The sequence below is a fragment of the Hyaena hyaena genome, unplaced genomic scaffold (genome assembly GCF_003009895.1).
Source record: "Hyaena hyaena isolate Hyena2069 unplaced genomic scaffold, ASM300989v1 scaffold_5, whole genome shotgun sequence".
Taxonomy (NCBI): domain Eukaryota; kingdom Metazoa; phylum Chordata; class Mammalia; order Carnivora; family Hyaenidae; genus Hyaena; species Hyaena hyaena.
In genome coordinates, this window is record NW_024080637.1 from 3,818,483 (window position 1) to 3,833,385 (window position 14,903).

Sequence of the window (14,903 nt, forward strand, 5' to 3'; positions counted from 1 at the left end):
GGCTCAGGTATGTGCCCAACTTCGGCTCAGGTCACGATCTTGCAGTTTGTGAGTTCAAGCCCCGCGTCAGGCTCTGTGTTGATACCTTAGAGCCTGGAGCCCGCTTTGGATTCTGTGTCTCCTTCTTTCTCTGTCCCTCCCCCACTCACGGTAGCTTTTTCTCTCTCTCAAAAATAAATTAAAAATTTTTTAAAATTTAAAAATAATATCTAACTCTTCAAGGGGTTGAAAGATTAAATAAAAGAAGTTCATAGCATAGTTAGTACCTGGCAAATAGTGAGCCCTCATAAATGTTACCTGTTCTGCTGTAGGATCTTACGAGAGGGTTGGGGGGCGGGGAGAGAAAGCACAGATTTGTGTTCTAGTAGGTGTTTTAGTTTGTTGTGCTGCTGTAGCTGCTCACACCTTTGTGCTTTTTTGTTTTTTGGTTTTTTTTAAAGCCCTTTTTTTTTTTTTTCTGCTTTGTGGTTTGGTGTTTTTGTGCCTCCTGAAACCACACCCCCCCCATCACTGAACATGGGATTTTACATTTAGAAGCAGTTCACTAGACAGAATGTCTGTAGTGGAATGTTACATAATTCACATTTAGATTTGAAGAGCTCATTATAAAAAACCTGACACACTTCAGGAATATTAAATTACTGCAGATTGTGTGGAGCAAAGAAACATTATTGAAGCATTTCAAAATTCTAGGCGAGCCTGAATTTAACTGATAGGGTTCCACAGCTTTTACTGGGGGAAAATGATTTGAGTTGTCACATGGTTTCTGGCCCTGAGGGACTTTAATCTCCTTAATTACAAAGAAATGAATTTCCCAAATAATTTGGAGTTGCTTCACGGCATTTTCCCAACCTCTGGCTTTTGGAAAATTAAAGGGGATGTCAGGGTCCAGGCCATGGTATCCTGCAGTTCCTCCATGCTGCAAGCTTCTGTATTTAAGTTTTTATTTGAAATGATGTTGGTTTCCTTTCATTATTGATAATGGGATGTACTTCGGAAATCCACAAGTAATGCTCCGTAACACTTGAACACTGTCACAGTTTTGTCGAACAAGTGGTGCTGGAGATACCCACAGAATAGGGAGAGGTGCTATGTTGTGCTTTTTATATAAAGTTGAAGAGGAACAAAATGGCCCAGTTCCTAGCCAGTTTTATATACAGACTTTTAAGAATTCTTGGAATTGTGTAAAATCTATATGTTTCAGCTCATATTTTTATTTATGTGTTAGATACCTACTGTGTGCAAAACTAGCACAATGGACATATCTTAGATTTTATCTCTTCCTGCAGTGTCCTGACAAAGTAGACTTAACCTGCCTTAGTTTCCTCTTCTATAATGGCTGGATAATAGTATGGACTTGTATCACATACCCCCATATGACTTTGAGCAGTTAACACAGGAAATTATTATTGCCTCACATTTATTGTATGTTTTCCAGGAGGTGTGCCAGGCACTCTTTCAAACATGTGATGTGTGTGGTTACACTTAATTTCTGCAGCCACTCCATAAAGTTGATACTGTTATGCCCATTGTACAGATACAGAAACTGAGGCAAAGAGGGGGCTGAGTAACTTCCTCAATATCACATTGCTTGTAAGTGGCTTAAACTATGCAGCTTGCCAAAAAGCAGATCATAATACAATTAGGGCAAGATTCTATTTAATCGAGATACTGGAAAACCTTTCTGCCTTCTGTGCTACTTCTTTGAACGGAACCTTGAGGGATCAAGGCAGAATGTCAAGACAGACTCAAGAAGAAAGATTCCATAGAAAGATAGCAGCACAAGGAAAAATTGGGAAGATGCAAAAGTATGCCACCTCCCTACTAGACTTATGTTTCCTTTTGTTAGTTAGGCTGTTGATTTCAAGGCTCCCTGACTTCACATAGCTGATTCTTTTGCCTGAAACTACAATTCATTTATTTATTATACATGTATTTATTGAGAGCCGTTAGGTCCTTTCTCTTATTATCCACTTAATATAAGAATTATTCTTCAAGACTGCATAGTATAAGGCTCCTCCTGATAAGTTTTATTGGCTCTTCCAAGCATAGGTGAGTGCTTGCCCCATTGTGCCCCAATTTGCCTGGTATTTGTCTGTTTTAGTTCTGGTTGTGTGTATTACAGTCCATTACATGACTGACATCTCTGGTCCCCTGAGTATCTTTGAGGACAGAAATAATCTGTATTCTTAGCCAGTGTGGTTGCATAGATGTCTTTTGACATGAATGAGCTAGCATTTGCACTTGGCCCATGGTACATTCTTAGTCGATATTTGTTGCAGTATTATTAATAAACTATATTGTTTGTGTTTATTATTTATTCATTAATAAATTTATTAATAATTACTTATTATTAATAAAATGTAATAATAAATCAATACTAATAAAACCCTGTATGGCCAAGGTTTGTGGCTCTGTCATCTTCCATGGAATGTTGCCTTTTGTCAGGAGATAGGTTAAGAAGGGGGTGCGGGCTAGAGGTGTAGTGCAGGTAGATGGCACAAAGATGGCAGGAAAAATTCTCATTTTCTGTATATGATTTTATGGATCCCATTCTAGGAAGAAAACTTTTCATTTTCCTTGCTTGTAGCTTTGCATCCTATAGTTCAGACACTTTTCAGTCAGGGCCAGTGTTATTGTTTGTTTCATTTTTTTTTTTTTTTAAATAGGTAGCTTGTTAACAAATAAACCAAGTATCTTTGGATAAAGTGGGAATTTCCCCATTATTGAGCCTTACTATAATTTTACGTATTTTCTTGTGTTTTTAATCTAAGTATATTTAACACACAATGTTCTGTTAGTTTCAGGTGTACAATATAATGATTCAATCTCTGTACATTACTCAGTGCTCATCACGAGAAGTGTACCCTTAATCCTCTTCACTGATTTTACCCATCCCCTACCCACCTCCCCTCTGGTAACCACCAGTTTATTCTCTGTGTATAAAAATGTGTTTCTTTGTCTCTTCTTCATTTATCTTGTTTCTTAAATTCTAGGTATTTATGAAATCATATGGTATTTGTCTTTCTCTGACTTATTTCACATAGCATAATCCTTTCTTAAGTTTGTAACAGCATGGATGAATGTAGAGGGTATAAAGCCTTGCTGTATTTTAGGTGACTTTTATATTAGATATTCTAGTTAAGCCATCTTTAGTTGTCATGATTAGGAAGTTCATTTTACTACTCTTTTTGAACGGAAACTGGCATTCAGGGTCAGCCTTTCTGGATTCAGACATTCTAGCTAAGTGGAATGAGTTAAGAATTGGCTACACAGTTTAAAGATCCATTTCCAGTAGCTTTATCTTAATTTTCTTTAAAAATGGATAACTAGCAAAATGTTTATTTTCAACTGAACTCTCAGATATAACTAGCAGATAGATAGTCACTGGGAAAGACTGTTGACTTGACACGGGAAATACATTCATTCAATTTAAATGAAATCAAATGAGATAATGTATGTGAAGCAGTAGCTGAGGGCACAGTGTATAGTAAGTGCATAGTAAATACTAGCTGTAATTGAAGTGCTTGTATTATCATTATTATCATTATTATCTCTTCCCAGCACAATGTCGGGACTTAATAGTACCTAGTAGTGTGCAATGCATATTTATTAAAGAAAGAATGAATGGAATGTGTGGCCGTCTGATTCTTTTCTTTTACTCCCCACACTAAATGCTTGTCTGCTCTTATAGCTGAGGAAAAAGCTGACATAAAAATTGGCTTGCTGGAAAGTTTCTCATCCCCATTTGTCACCTTACCCTTGGAGCCCAATTGTATGTCAACTCCATGTCCCCTCTGATGCCTGGCAGTGAGGGACAGACCACAGGTCACTTCCCTATGATCTGCTTTAGCTGCCAAGGCTCTGATCAAGCTTGGCTGATGGATGGGTGCTCTGCTGTTGGAAATGTCTCCACGGGGTTGCTCAGGAAATACGCCTTTGCTGTATTTTCTGGGTGGCATCTAGTGCTTGAAAGCAAGAAGCATGGAGAACAAGGAGTTGGGTTTTGTCCTTCTTAAAAATCCAGTTTTAAAAGATCTATTTTGAGTTATGTACCTAGTTTGAGAGAGAGGTTTTCAGATAGACCTCTCATTCCCTTTGCTATATACCCCGCCGGTGACTTGATGAAATCGTGTGAGCAGTTTGTACATGGGGACCAGGATTTTCCTGGTTTTGTATGTCTGACAGTCCATTTCCCCTCTTCCCACTAAGTTTTGTTTCACCTCAGAAGGGTGATGATCCTGAACATTCTCTCCCTTGGTTTGCAGCACCCGGAAGGAGTGACTGAAATGTGCAGCTCGGAGCGTTGTGTCTGAAGGGAGGAGTCATTCTCTTGGAGAGGAGTCCTCCATGAGCCTGGCCGAGGCCCGGGATCTGTGTGAAGTGGACTAAGGATTTAGTAGGATGTCAACTGAGACAGAACTTCAAGTAGCTGTGAAAACCAGCGCCAAGAAAGACTCCAGAAAGAAAGGTAGGGTTGATTTGTTCCTTTCTTACTGGCTATTTATCTGTGCAGTGCCTTATCTCTGGAATGATGTACAGGACTGTCTTCATGATGGCATATGGTTTTTAAAGGTTGCCAACTTTATTTGCTGTTTTCTGTACTGGTAGTATAATAAATATTTAATAGCTTTCCGTAATTGCTTGGGTAACATCCCAAAATTATGTTCATAACATGTAAAGCCCTTTTTGATACCCCTTCTGCCCATCCTTCCAGCAACATCTCTGCCTAGTCCCCTGCCTCCCATCCAACCATGTTTACCCTCCAGGCATTGTGTCCACTGTAGTTCACTGTTGCACCTATCCAAAGCTCTCAAATTCTAGCAGCATCAGAATCACCTGGAAGGCTCATTAAAATACAGTTTGCGAGGTCTCATCCCAGAGATTTTGGTTCAATGGGTCTAGGGTCGGACCCAAGCCTGCGTTTATAACAAGTTCCCCACTGGTATTAATGCTATTGCATTAGAGACCAGACTTGGAGAACCACTGGGTGATTAATCCAGCCTGAAATCCGTAGGTCGCTCTCCAATTTTCCCTAGACTTGTTCCCTCTTATTCTTCAGGTTAGTACTTACCTTACTCCCCTCACGGGGTTAGTTGTTTTTGTTTTTGCTGCAAGAGCACTCTGTTAGTATCTCACGTCTTTAAAAATGTCCTGTGTTTTAGTCCGCTGTAATATACATTCCTTCACAACTGGACCTCTCATTCACCCTTTAACTCCAACACTTAGAAGGTGCTTGGCCCAGAGGAAGCACATAGATATCCGTTAATGAGGACCGGCACACACAGGATGATCGTAAAATAATTCTATGACTTTTCATGTTTTCTGGGGAATTGGGTCCTATGGCTTTATGACTGTGTCTTTCAGTGTGTTTATCTCCTCATTGCAGTTAGATGTAAGCAACATCCCACCTTATGTGTGTGCGTGTTTCCTGTGGTTTCACCTCTTTCTCTCTCCCATCTTCTGAGCTGTGTGGAGGAGGATTAATAGACTTCTCTTTCAGGTCTCTTTCATATCTGTCAATATGGACTTGAAAACTGGAATGCACTTAGTTGCTTTGTATAGGCAGTGATTTGTTTGAGACACTGCTGTGCCTGCCCAGTCATGTTTCGGGATGACATTTGTCTGACACTCTATAGGAAGCAGGGGACATAAATGTAATACGCGTGCAGCTCCTGGACAGCCAAAACCTCAGGAAAGATTGTAAAGTTTGCTTTGGATGGATATTTACTTGAAACACAGATATTTTGGAAGTAGTCTATTTTATTTCCTAAAACTTCATGTAAACCTTGCATTTTATGCATCACGGGCTGAGAATAATAGAAGGAAAGCAAGTGGGTGAGAGAACAGGTCTTGATAGAACTGCTACATGGGGCGGGGTTGGGGGGGAAGATTGCAAAGCCTGATACGTACGAGGATTCAAAGACTTTTTCAGTGAAAACTGACAAGTTATATTTTTGCTTCAAATTTAACCTTTCCACTAAACTTGTGCTCTTGAATGCTTAATCTATTAAGCATTCTATCTTACTGCATATCTTTTCATTCTTAATTTTAACATGCAAAATGAGGAGCATCCTCAGGAAAGGATTCAGGTTTCCAGAACACTGGCTTAGTTGAAGATATGGAATGGGTGCACGAAGGTGACCTTTTTAGAACCTCCTCATCTTAATGCCTTACATGGTTCTAAAATCAGCATGATACATATGCAAGGAGTATCAGCTAGCGAATGGCCAATACCATGGAGTCCGGGCAGGCAGACTGGATTCAAATTCTAGCGATGCCACTTCCGAACTGTCTAACCTTCAAATGTTACTTAACCTCTCTGAACCTCAGTTTTCTCTCCTATAATAAGGATAGAATATTATAAACTTCAAAGGCTTACAATGAAGAATGATTGAAATAAGGCACATTACTTAGTATAGTACTTGGTGTATATTAAAGAATCAACAAAGCACCTTTACTGTGTTTTTCCTCTTCCTTTTCTCTTTTTCCTTCCCTTTTCCCTTTATCCTTCTCTCCTTACTTCCTCTCACCCCCTTTCTCCCCTGTCATCCTTCTCCACTTCTCTCTCTTCTCTGTTTCTCTTCTCCCATTTCTACTCTCTCCTCCTCATTTTCCTCTTCTTCGTCTTCATCATATTCATCATTTTCATCATATTGTTGTCTTCTATCCCATTCTACAAGGGGATCTTAAAAAATACATAGCTGATTTGTCCCAAAGTAAGAATTTACAATTATTTGTAGTTATGTAACAGTGATAAATAATATGCATTCTTGATAAACTTATTTGATTCAAGGCACGATGAAAGCACGTACATACATTAAAAAAAAAAGAGAATGTGTCTGTAACAGGATTAATTTATTTTGTATTCTTCAGTTTTCACTGTGAAACACTAAGTATTCCATTAAGCAAATGTTGCTGACTGGACCAAAATAAGTAGAACTTTAAAAGGAAATATTAACAGTTTATTTATTGATCTTAAATCTTGATTATAATACTCTTTACTAAATCTGTAAACTAATTCTTCCAACTCTTCTTTGATTTTCCATAGAAGCAACATATAACCTTTTAAGTAGGTTTCTGTCTTCTTTAACCTTTAAGTAATTATTCTTTTTCTTGTCTTAGTGCATTGGCTGGGTTGGTCAGTACAGTATTTAGTGATAGTAGGTATTCTTAACTTGATCTTCAATTAATGCAAATGCTTTTAAGTTTCATGTAAGTGTGATATGTAAATTCTTACTAGAGAATTTTTTTTAGTTTTCATTCATTTATCATTGTCTAGGAAGTATTTTTTAAATAAATCCTGAATTTGCATGTTTAATTTTATCAAATGCGTTTTCTAAATTTATTTAAATAATTATACATATTCTTTTATCATAATTTATATTGTGGTGTCTTTTACTGATGGGTTTTTCTAATTTACATTTCTGGGGTAAATACTGTTTATTCATGATGTATTATTTTCTGTATATGGATTTGATTTGTCAATCTTTAACTTAGAATTTTGATATCTATATTCATCAGCATGATTGGCATATAACTTTTGTTTCTTGAACAATCTTTGTGCTTGGCATTTAAAGTTTATAATTTCTTACAATGATTTTCAGTGTTATGGAAACACCTAGTAATTTTTAAGCCACTTTATGAATAAATGTATGTTTTTCTTTTCTTAGTACATTCATTTGACTTTTTAAAAACTATATATGCTTATTACTGAAAATTAAAAGAAACAGAGTAATCAAGTATAATCCCATTAATCAAAAATAACTGCTGTTAACATTCTAAATTAATTCCTTATGGACTGCCTTTTCAGAATGTGTTTGAGATCATTCTTTTTATACAATTTCATATCCTGCTTTGTTATTTAACATTATTTTTTGTGTGTTGTTTGACATATCATCAGTACATTTCTCAGATTATTACATATTATAGACTAGAAGAATTTTCCCCCTATGGCAAGATTTAGATGGTTCCCATGGCAGATATTTTATTTCCTAAAGAAGAATACCTAACAATGTGTGTTATCTATCATGAGGGAGAGTGGCATAAAGAAAGTTAAGAGACCCTTTAAAATTTCTCACAAACTTACCACCGTAGTTCTTTAACCCAGGTTGTTGAAGTCAAATAGTTTCCAATACAAGTCACACAGGGGCACATTTCACCATAAAATGCATTTCTAGACAGGACATGTATGAGATGTAACTGAAGTATTCACAATTCAAATAAGGGAAAGCTTGGAAGGAGTAAGAAATGAAGTTGGTTTCTTCATTTCATTTTTATTGGATTGTGTCGCTACACATGCAGCTTGTCTAACGGCGCCGATTCCAGGAGTGGAATTTGATAGAGGACGAGAGTGTACATTTTCAGGTTCGTTACCTGCCATCAAAGGGAATAACAGTTGACACACTTCTTGTTATGGGTAAACCCAGCATTAGGCCACCCAGTAGAAGACTGCTGTGGTAGGGAATGTGTCCCAGGATGAATGCATGCAGACCTGTCTGGGGGCAGTGCCTGGAGTTTTTCATCTGGCGCCTTCCGGTAGCTTAGTATGGTAGAAAGAACGCTAACTTTGGGGCCAGACCTGGTTTTACATTCGGACTTTTTCTTCTCTACTGTGTAACCAGATTGACTATTCAGCCTCTTGAACCCTGGTGTGTGTGAGTGTGTGTGTGTGTGTGTGTGTGTGTGTGTGTGTGAGAGAGAGAGAGAGAGAGAGAGAGAGAGAGAGAGAGAGAGAATAATACTTGTCATCTCAAGGGGGAGGGAGATATCAAGGGTTAAGGTCCAGCTAGGGATCCGCAACATGGCAGCTGCCTGGTCATTGTTAGCTTTTCTGCCCTCTTCCTTCTGAGATCATAGTTCAGCACTTTCTCTGGATCGTCTAGAAGCATGTGGAAATAAACGTATTCACTTTCCTTATATTTATATTAGAGTGTTATCCAAGGATCTTTAGTTAAGAAAACAACAACAACAAAATGTACTTTATTTCCTCCTTGAAAGATTTGGCCACAGGAATCAAAGGCTTGGTGGGTCAGGGCACCTGCGTAGCTCAGTCGATTGAGCACCCGACTTTGCCTCAGGTCATGATCTTGTAATTTGTGAGTTTGAACTCCATGTCAGGCTCTGTGCTGACAGGTCAGAGCCTGGAGCCTGCTTTGGATTCTGTCTCCCTCTCTGACCTTTCCCCACTCATGCTCTGTCTCTCTCTCTCTCTCAAAAATAAATAAACATGAAAAAAAAAAAAAAAAAACCCTGATGGGTCTAGGAGAAGTTGGTGGTCGGTCCTATGGCAGATAACACAGCTTTGGACCCACATCAAACTGAGTTTGAACCATGGGTGTGTACCTCAGTGTGAACTCTCAGGAAGTTTCTTAGAAAATTCTGGTTAATTTTGGTTAAGGAATGGTTTCAGTGATGCCATATTCAAGGTCTAATCCTTCAACTACACAGTTATCTCCAGAAAATATCCTGTTAACACTGGCTTACCATTTAAGAGCCTGTAAAGTGCTATCATATCCATCATCCCATTGGATCCTTGGGACTTAATTTTTTTTTTAATTCTCTTCATCAGGCTGTTGGTGCAGGGCTACTGTTTCATCACCTCTGCCTACTGCTCTTATCCTGTGGTGAGGCTGCCCACAGTCTCTCAGGCCCCTGGGCCTCAGCTTGTACCTCAGGCCTGCACTGTAGGTCCTCCACTGCCTCAGGTCACCTCCACTTTTCCAGCTTCTGTTTCCTCAGGCACCAAATGGATGTGGAAATTAGATTTGCTTGACCAAATCTGAAACCTAGAGGAAGCATTAATTAATTAATTAATTAATTAATTAGGTTTTTATGGTCCACAAGTGTTTATCCAGCCATGAGCCCTGCCTGTGCTGTGTTCTGTGGGGAGAGAGAAATATCTGGAAAGTAGACCCTGACTGCAGCTGGTTCACGAGGTCACGGAGGTCTCATCCTTCCTTGAAAAGATATATTTTTCTCTGCTTTGCTACTTTTACTCATTCTCAGCCTACAACAATTCATAAAATGTATGTTTTATTTTTACCCCAAATTTATATTTGTTAATTAAAATATTGTGTGTTCATCATAATAAAGAAACTTCTTACTTAAACTCTTTTCATTGCTTTCCTGGCCAAAAGCAACTGAGTTTTCATCTTAATAAACACAAAGAGCACAATGTTCTAGAAGTCTGTATACACTGAACCATGAGTAAGTTCTCTAGAAATTGAAGAACATGACAGGTTTTAAGGAATTAGCATTTGGGGGCTAGTCGGAGCCTCTTGCTCACAGATGAACTCTCATCAGAAGGACTTGCTGGCCATCACTCAGATGCTCAGGAGCAGAGTCGGGGTTGGAGGCCAGGAATGGGTCCCCAGGCTGATGTTCCTCCAGCTGCTCAGACTGCAGATAGTTTACCCTCTTAGGATTAACCTCTTCATATGTTTGTTCACTCTTCTTTACACTGAAGACTCCTGGAAGAGGTCATGCTTTAGAATTAGATGATCTTAAGTTTGATTTAAGATTTCATGCAATTTCTACTTGTGTATCTCAGGCTAGCCTCTTTATCTTTCTTTTTTTAATGTTTATTTTTGAGAGAGAGAGAGAGAGAGAGCATGTGGGCGCTCGAGTCCATGTGTGCTAGCAGGGGAGGGGCAGAGAGAGAGGAAGACACAGAATCGGAAGCAGGTTCCAGGCTCCGAGCTCCAGCACAAAGCCTGATGTCAGGCTTGAACCCATGGACCATGAGATCATGACCTGAGCTGAAGTCAGACACTTAACTGAGCCACCCAGGTGCTCCTAGCTACTTTATCTTTCTCAGCCTCAACTTCTTCCTCTATAAAATGGGGATAATGGCACCTATCTTGAAGTGTTGCAATGGGGATTACACAAGTGAATGATTCACAGCACCTATGTGCCACAATTCTTTGTGCACAGACTGGGGAAAAAGAAATTTTCCCTCTCCTGCCAGTCCCCCAGCTCCACTGCCAGCCCCGAGAGACAGCACTTTCTAGTACTATAGGATATAAAGAAAGTAGAAGGTACCCTTTTTTCCAGAGGCACATGGGAGAATCACTGAGAAAAAGAAATTGGACCATCTTCAAATGGATGCTCACTTCACTAATAACAGAGAAGGTCAACAGGAAATACAAAGGAGAATGGACCATGCTGTTAAGCTACAAACATTTATTAATAGACATATTTATTTTCTGCTTCCTGCATGCTAGCCATTATAGATAAATTGCCCCAAATGAGCTCAAATCTTACATCACCCTGTGGAACATCTAAGAAAATAATGGTCAGGGAGGTCTGGAGACTTGCCCTAGGTCATATGGTTTGTCTGCACAAGCTAGAAAGCACTGGGGCCGCCAGACGTTAACGTCTGTGAGGTCTTCCCTGAAAGTGTGCTTTGGGTTTGCCCTGTGCCTTGATGCTAGAGGGCTGAGGAATCTGAAAAAATGACAGAGGCTACACTCTCTTTTTGGTGACGGAGGCATGGAAACAGATTAGCCACATCATGTAAATCTATGACACCATTCTGTTTTGGCAAGGTTTTAGATCTTGGTGAGCTAATTGTTCTCTACTGAGTCTGTGATTTGCAGGCTTTGGAAATTCAAAATCAAGGATTTAATTACAAGGTGACATCAATTTCTCTGAGATTGATCCATAAAGCTCTTGGGCTGAAGGGCTTGTGGGGGAGGGAATACTGTTTTGGGTCAAGAAGTCCAGTTCTTTATGTAAGATTGGCTGTCAGGTTGTATGATGTGTGGTGGGGAAAGACTTCTGTATTCGCTTTGAGCACATGGCCTTGGATTTATTACAGGACACATCACTCATTATGGTCATTCCCTAAAGACAAACTCATTTCAGGTTTCATTGGTGACATAGTTCAGGGCCTCATTTTAAGTGGTTCCTTTCTAAGAAGTCAGGCTTTTCTCAGACCCTTCTTCATACCTCTCTCTTCCTCGAATGTATTGTATAACCCCATCAGCATACCATAGAGGACAACACACCAAACAAGCCCACTGAGATTTGGTCCCTGTCTCCTTGTACGTCACTGTGCCTCCTCCCACCCTGAGCCACACTGAGCCTTAGATCCCAGGACTCTCCTCTGTGACGTCTGTGTGTCCAGTTCCTTCTATGTGGGTCATCCTTCTTACCCTGTCTGTTCACTTGGCCAACTCCTAGTCATCCTTCAAAACCCAGCAACTATCATTGAGCCATCGTCCTTGACGTTTTGAACTTCAAAAGAACGTTCTTAATCACTGCCATCAGCCCCTATGACCTCCTGAATGCCTCCCGAAGCCATTTATTCTCTTCCTTCTTGCTGCCCCTCTCCTAGGGGCAGTCCAGGCTCTCTCTCTCTCTCTCTCTCTCTGCTGTCCGGATTGTTCTCACACCCTCCTAAGTGGTGTTCAGGTTTTCAGTATTTTCCACCTCTACGCCATTCTGGACACCACTCACTAATGTAAAGATGCGATCAGGTCTCCCCTCTGCTTCAGATGCCTCAGTGAGCAGCTCCGAGGGCCCTGAGGGTAGAGCCTCCCCCTCCCCCACTTCTTGTGGCATAAAAGAGGCCTTGCCTGGCCTGACACCTCCTCATCTTTCTAGTCACATCTCTCAACACTGCTCTGTAATGGTAGTCCGTTCCGTGGTGCGACTGAATTAATTTCAGTTCCTCGATCATGCCATGTGACTTTTTTCCACTTGGGACTTGGCAAATGCTGTTTCTTCTCCAAAGAACATGTTTTCCTTGATTCTTTACAGAGCTAACTCCACTTCTCTTTTAGTGTCAAGTTAGATATCCTTGTCCGCAGAAATGCTTTGGTGACCCGTTACAACCCATACGCACGGTCTCCCAGTTGTGGGTCCTGACTATTTTGTGTTCTCTCAAATGTCTCATTTTGCTCACCATAATATATTTTTAGTTGTCTTTCTGAGCCTCTGTATCACTCATTAGTCTGGGAATCCTGGATGGCAGCATGTCTATCTTGTTAATTACATTTCTACCATTAAGTACAACGTTGAAAGATGTAGGTATGCCACAAAGTTGGTTGAGTGAATAAGTGAGTGAATGAATGAATTCATGACTAAGAAAGCCTCATTTAGCTGGATTTGTGAGAGATTTCCATAGTACCCTGTACTCATTCAAAACATTATAATTTTTGGCTTATTTTTCTGTCTCTGCCGTTAGCCACGAGTTCCTAGCACAGCACTCAGAACATGGTAAGTACTCAGTAAGTGTTTGTTGAATTGATTATCATATAGTGTGAGAGAGAACGCTTTGCACAAGGAGAGAGAAAATGACAAAACACAAACATTTCCCCTAAATGCTGGCTCTTGAGATTCTTATTATGTGGCTTTGAAAATTCCTACCATTCTGTGGACTGCTTCTCCTTTTGTGATGTGCGTCCCATCACGTCTGGTGCCGTCATTCAGCGTGATGTGGGCCGTATTGGTAGTAAAGCTATAAGATTCGCCATATTAGTTCATCCCACTGCTTCATTAAGCTCCATGTGCTGCCTGTGGCAGTGGCTGGGCTTGAATTTTGATGTTTGGAAGAACAAAGCTCTTATTCCTCCAAGTCCTGTGAGTCAGGTAAGGGTATACACCTTGGTAGGGTTAGAAGTCTAATTTATCTTTGCAGATAATCAGCAAATGCCCCAGAGCATGAGGGTTTTTTTATTTTTTATTATTTTTTTTTAAATCCAGTATGGTTTGCTGAATGAGCAGAGAATATTCCACAGTGTGTTGGGATTTCAGCACCCTTCCGTTTTGTGACAAAGTGTCTAGGATGGTCAGAGTGCATATGTTATAAGACTGAGCGATTCTGCATGGTCCATCAAAAGAGTACAGCTAGATAAAAGGTAAAAGAGAAGGTGTGGTAGAGGAGAAATGTTGGCTCATTTAAGCTGGAAAACCACCTTTAGACAAGTGTTCCCATTTTATAGGAGAGTCAACTGACACTCAGATGAATAGCTTGCCTGAAGTCCATGGAACTTGGAAGTAAAGGAATCCATTTGCATCTAGATTTCTCTGATCCCAGAGCCTGTCCATGTCCCTAACTCTGGGCTAAGATGCTCCCTGCCGAATGGTGTGTCTTCTTACCAAATCCCAAGTAATGCTCACCCTGTAAAACGTCTCCCTACAGACTCCAGCAGAACCACTGTTAGGTTGAAATGGCCACAGCAGGAGGAAGGAATCATGGCAGAGTTGGAAAGGCACAGGAAGCTCTGGGTCTTCACACCCCTTCTCTGGCAGGGGGGAGGTTGCCATACCCAAGGGTTCCATGTGATTGATGGGGAAATGTTTCCCTTTCTAAGGAGGATGCCAGTTATTCTGTGTTTTCCAGATATAAAAAGGTAAAAATGAGGATTTTGAACTGTGAATACATCAAAATACATTTCTAGATCATAATTTGGAACAAGTAGACCTGTTTTGCAAATGCCCCGAAGGGATGAGTATCATCATAGGCCCAGTTCACCTCTCAGTGGGCATCCCCACATCAGAAATCATCATGAGAACACTGGCGATGAGGGTAGCTACTTTTTATCAGCAATTATACAATGTCAGGTAATGTATTTAAGCCTTTACATGTGTTTTCTCAGACAACCCTTTGAGGAAGCTCCATTTATATATATATATATATATATATATATATATATATATATAATAAATTATATATATATTTAAATATATATATAATTTAAAATATATATATATATATATATTTAAATCTCCCATGTTTACAGATGAGGAAATAGAAATTAAAGGGCAAAGACAAGTCACTGCCATCACTCTAGAACCTATGCTCTCAACAGCCTTGCAGATCGGCCTCACTCATCCATTTAGCAAGTATCACACATGCCTTCTATGTCCTGGGCACCTTCTCAACACATTGGCCT

The 14,903-nt window shown here is 39.9% G+C and overlaps 1 protein-coding gene across 1 annotated transcript in view; it reads left to right on the plus strand.

Moving 5' to 3' along the window:
• The first annotated feature begins 4,404 nt into the window (after positions 1 to 4,404).
• DAB1 (DAB adaptor protein 1) overlaps positions 4,405 to 14,903 on the plus strand; it is a 282,513-nt gene continuing 272,014 nt past the window's right edge. The window contains exon 1 of the mRNA XM_039238907.1: positions 4,405 to 4,471. Coding sequence (XP_039094838.1) covers positions 4,405 to 4,471 — 67 coding nt within the window. The remainder of the gene's footprint in view (positions 4,472 to 14,903) is intronic.